We start from the raw sequence: 5,259 nt of genomic DNA, 5'->3' as shown, positions 1-5,259 counted from the left end.
CTTTACAGGGATACTGAGCCTTGTCATCCACAGGCAATGGGAGACGCTAAATATGGCAAGAGACGAAGGGGAGAGGGATAGACCCATGAAGGAGGGGAGGGTGGGTAGTCAGGCCCATGAAGGAGGAGAGGGTGGGTGGACAGGCCCATGAAGGAGGGGAGGGTGGGTAGTCAGGCCCATGAAGGAGGGGAGGGTGGGTGGTCAGGCCTAGGAAGGAAGGGCGGCAGGGAGGGTGGTCAGGCCCATGAAGGGAGGGAAGGAGGGTGGTCAAGCTCAGGAATGGAGGGAGGGTGGGTGGTCAGGCCTAGGAAGGAAGGAAGGGAGGGAGAGAGGGAGGGTGGTCAGGCCCTTGAAGGAGGGGAAGGTGGGTGGTCAGGCCAGAGAAGGAAGGGAGGGAGGGTGGTCAGGCCCAGGAAGGGAGGGAGGGAAGGAGGGCAAGTGCACTCCGCATATTCGACGTACACGCGTGAACGTGGGACCGGGTAAGTTGAGGGGAGGGCTGGGGCGGGGACACTGGGGCCTAGACGCCTCGTCCTTCGTAGGCGCCGCCATATTGGACCTGAGGCCCCCTCAGCACCACTCCTCACCAACAATACATAAAGCAGGGGGGGGACACGAAATGAACCAGTACGCGAAACACGACGCCAGGTTGATTTCCCCGTTTCCACCGCCTCCACAGGGACAAAAAGCAGTCACTGACGAGGGGCTTCTTCCCGAAGCGCCTCAAACACGTACCTCCATATTGGATCCTGACCACTTCCGCGGTGGTGAGGGAGGGGGGCCCAGAGGGAGAAATGCGCATGCGCCTTCCCTCCACGTGCCGCAACTTGGGTCTCGCGCGAGACTTGGAACAAAGGCCCAGCGTCGGGCAGCCTCTGAGGGAACGGGAGGAAGACCCACGAGGAATGCGTCGCACCCCACCAAACACACCCCTCCACCCCGCCCCCCTGCCACCGGAAGCTCAGCCCAGGAGCAACCCAGGTTCCCCAGACCCCTAGAGGCCCAGAAAAGTATTTCCTCTACAGGGAGCAACCAATCACAGCGCAGCTACTTGTCTAGGCCGGAGCACGCTCATTGGATGAGCGCGGAGGGGGGCGGGGCCTGGCGTGCCGCTTTGACACTGGGGTTCCGCTATATATATAACACACACACGTCACTTGCAACACAATCGGGCATCCAGAGCGTGGCACGTCCGTCCATAGCTGTGTGAGGGACGCGCGCGGGATTCCAAGGCGCCGAGGCCCTCAGAAGGCGACGACTACGACGAAGATTCCTTCCCGCCTCACTGGGCTTCTTCCACCTCTGACTGTCACCGGGTGCACGAAAGCAACACCCGGAGACCTCCATCCCTTCCCGCACTCCAGGCCCAACCTCCCCCCCCCCCCGCCCCGGGCGACAACCACCGCCAGGTCCCTACCCCCACATCGCCTTCGACGACATGATGGACGCAAGCACCACGCCCTGGTGGTCACCCGAGCCCGCGGGACCCAGCCCAGCCAAGCGCCGCCGATTGGACCAGCCCGGGCCGCCACCGCAGCCGCCCAGCCTGGAAGACCCCTCCAAGGGGACCCCGGCCCACGCCGACGCCCAGGCCGGCCTCACCTCCCTGGTGGTCCTGGCCACCGGCTGCGCCCTGCAGGTACCCCTAGGCCACGTCGATCTGGTGCTGGAGCCCCCGCCGGCCTCGGTGCTCACGGTGGACCTCCAAGGCCACAGGCTGATCCTCATCCCCCAGGACCTCCTGGGCCTCACCCCCCAGGGGCAGCCCGGGGTCTCATCCGACGACGACGATGGCGGCGGCCTGCTGCTGGATTCCTTGCTGGATGCACGCCCCGAGGACGTCGTGGTCCGGCAGGGACTCTGCTACGAGCCCGTCCCCGAGGTCGCCCGCCAAGAAGAGGCCTATGCTGAGGATGCTGAAGAAGACACCGAAGACGAGCCCGACTTCCTGCAGTCGAGTTGGTCCAGTCCCGAGCCTGGAGATCCCAGCCCACAGCCTAGGGGTTCTTCTGCGGCACCCACCCCGGATCCAGACAGCCACAGAGCTCAGTCCATCTTCAACCTGGACATCCACCTTCTGAGGTCGGTCCCCGGCTCACCGCTGCAGCCGCTGCCTCCGTCTCCCAGCCCGAGTTCGAATCCCACCGGCAGACCGAGTCTACCCGTGCACCCTGCGCAGCCTCACCGCCCTGCATCCAAGGCCCGGAGACGCCTGTTCTAAAGATGATCACTTTCACTCCTCCTGCTGGCTTCTAATTGTGGGTGGGAGGGGTCTTGGCAAAACCAATGGTGTGTGACTGGTGTAACCTACAAAGTGAGGATTTGGGGTGTTGGTTTTGGTTACTTGGTTTCTTTTTTGGAGTTTGTCTGCCTGTTTGTATCATTGCAGTTTGTTGTGTTTTGTTTTTTTTTTTTAACTGGCTGGCTAGGAAATCTGGAAGAATGCCTCAGCCTCAAAATACCCTGCTTGAAATATATCAACTTTTTGAGACTTTGAATTAGCTATTAGGGCTTTTTTCACCACCACCCCGCACCACGTTTTTGCCTCGAGCACTTTGCTTTACCAACTCGCTTTTGCTCCAGTACCCTACCACTCAATCTTTTCGCATCCATATTAAAAAGCATCCTTCTGCCAGGTACCAATGGCTGATGCCTTGTATCTCTAGCTACTCACTAGGTTGAGATCTGAAGATCAAGGTTCAAGCCAGCTTGGGTAGGAAAGCTGTGAGACTCCTAGTTCCAACGAACCGGAAAAAAAAAAAAAGCCGGAAGTGGAATTGTAGCTCAAGTGGTAGAGCGCTAGCCTTGAGCACAAAGGCTCAGGGACAGCGCCCAGGCCCTGAGTTCAAGCCCAAGCACTGGCATTTTTTAAAAAGCCAGAAATGGAGCTGTGGTTCAAGTGGTAGAGCACTAGCCTTGAGCACACAAGCTCAGGGACAGCGCCCAGGCCCTGAGTTCAAGCCCAAGCACTGGCATTTTTTTAAAAAAGCCGGAAATGGAGCTGTGGTTCAAGTGGTAGAGCGCTAGCCTTGAGCACAAAAGCTCAGGGACAGCGTCCAGGCCCTGAATTCTAGCCCCAGTGCTGGCATCGAAGTAGTTTGTTGTTATTTAGTGGGATTTGGCCTTAGGCTCTGCTAATTTATGGCTACCTTTTTACCATAGACCTAGCTCCCACCAGGCACCAGTGGCTCATGCCTGTAATCCTAGCTACTTAGAAAGCTGAGAGTTGAGAATCGAGGTTCAAAGCCAGCCTGGGAAGGAAAGTCTGTGAGACTTTTATCACCAATGAACCACCAAAAAACCTAGAAGTAGAGCTGTGGCTCAAATGGTAGAGTGCTAACCTTGAGCACAAAAGCTCAGGGACAGCACCCAGGCCCTGAGTGCAGACCCTAGGACCAAAAAAAAAAAAAACCCAAACCTAGTTCTCCTAGGGGACTGGAGCAAATTTCCTACTACACGTATGTTTGTGTCTACAAAAAAAAAACTTGAAACAGTGATCATACACCTTTTTTTTTATAATTAGCAAAGGATTTATGGGTTTTTTGTTTGTGGTTTTAAAAAAAACACCTCTTTTCCACTCATTGTATATTTTTAATATCTTTTCCTGTTCTGGAAAAGCTCTTAGTTCTGAGATTTGATATTTGTATAGTTATAATATCCTGAGTCTTCTTTGTACCTAGTTACTAGTGTGTAGAAATAATTTTTTATGTTGCTCTGATCTCCAACAAAATTACTTAACCTCTTTAATACATATCTATGTATTTCTTGGTTGGTTGGTAAGGACAATCATATCTAAGTAATGAGAATTTTGTCTTTGTTTGATAAACATCTTTGTAGTTTACTTTGTCATTTACTCCTTTTGTATTGGTTTATTTAAGTTCATGTTGAACAGTGTGGCTGACCAGACAGTCCTATATTTTATGTTTTGTTGATGCTTCTAAGATTTAGCTAAGAAAATAGTTTTTCCTCTTTTTGATAATGGGGGGGGGAACAAACATTCGATTTCTGTTTTGTTTTGTTTTTTTTGGTGGGGGGTCCGGTCATGGGGCCTGAACTCTGGGCCTGGGCGCTGTCCCTCAGCTCTTCAGCTATAGGCTAGTGCCCTGCCACTTGAGCCACAGCACCACTTCCGGGTTTTTTCTTTTTGCTTATGTGGTGCTGAGAAATCAAACCCAGGGCCTCAGGCATGCAAGGCAAGCGCCCTACCACTGAGCCACCTTCCCAGCCCTTCTGTTTTGTTTTTGGATAACTACAAAAGTTGTCCAATTATTTTGCACATTGAATATAATGGTTGAATTTAATTAATTGTGTGTATACATACAATGGCATGGAATCCTAAGCCACACATAGAAACATAGCAAGAGAACAGATGAGACCAGTTTTAAGTATTGCATGCCCTTAAGAGCACTTGGGAGAAGAGTTGAAAGCAAATAATTGGGGCAATTTTAGTTTTGGGGTTTTTTTTGTTTTTGTTTTTGTTTGTTTTTTTTTGTTTGGGGTTTGGGAGGTTTTTTGTTTTGTTTTGTTTTGTTTTTGTCAGTCTTGGGACCTGAACTCCGGGCCTGGGCGCTCTCCCTCAACTCTTCTGCTCAAGGTGAGCACTCTACCATTTGAGCCACAGTGCCACTTCCAGCTTTTTCTGCTTATGTGGTGCTGAGGAATCAAACCCAGGGCCTCATGCATGCACTCTACCACTGAGCCACCTTCCCAGCCCCCACAGTTTTAAATATGAAAAGCTTACATGTTAAGCTTTTGAGAATTTTTGGGGATGTGTGGATGTTTATTTTTGTGGTGTCTTGTCTTCTCAAGTTAATTCATGTGGCAATCTGCACTGATAGAGCTTGTAACAACTAAGTATCCTTGTGTTTCTGCTAAAGCACATTATTTTCTAAGTTTTTTTTTTCTTTATTGTTTGAGAGGAGCTTGTCTTTGTTCATGTGGTTGCTCCTAATATTAAGTTGTTCATTATTTTGCCATGTTTGTCTTACGTTTTTATGATGAAATAAAGTACTATTAATAAAGCTGACATTTTATATGCTGGTTTTCTGTTCAACATTAATAGTTATTATTTAAATTTACCAAAACATTTTTACCAATGCCTGGGCTCATTTTCTATTCATTCCTCTCTGTTCTGTTCCCATAGTCTAGTTTTAAATTTAAACTTAAGTACTTTCTTCTCTTTCCCTTCCCTTCCTTCTTTCCTTCTTCCTTCCTTCTTTCTTTCCTTCCTTCCTTTTTTTCTTTTTTTTTTTTTTTTTT

At 50.7% G+C, this 5,259-nt stretch overlaps 1 protein-coding gene across 1 annotated transcript; it reads left to right on the top strand.

Moving 5' to 3' along the window:
* Positions 1 to 1,438: 1,438 nt before the first annotated feature.
* Positions 1,439 to 2,221, top strand: LOC105999604 (proline-rich protein 23A-like). Its single transcript, XM_013034671.1, has one exon. It carries the CDS (start codon positions 1,439 to 1,441, stop codon positions 2,219 to 2,221), a length of 783 nt encoding a protein of 260 aa, XP_012890125.1.
* Positions 2,222 to 5,259: the final 3,038 nt, after the last annotated feature.

The sequence above is a fragment of the Dipodomys ordii genome, unplaced genomic scaffold (genome assembly GCF_000151885.1).
Source record: "Dipodomys ordii isolate 6190 unplaced genomic scaffold, Dord_2.0 Scaffold193, whole genome shotgun sequence".
NCBI classification, from domain to species: domain Eukaryota; kingdom Metazoa; phylum Chordata; class Mammalia; order Rodentia; family Heteromyidae; genus Dipodomys; species Dipodomys ordii.
This window is presented reverse-complemented; position numbering and strand designations above follow the sequence as displayed.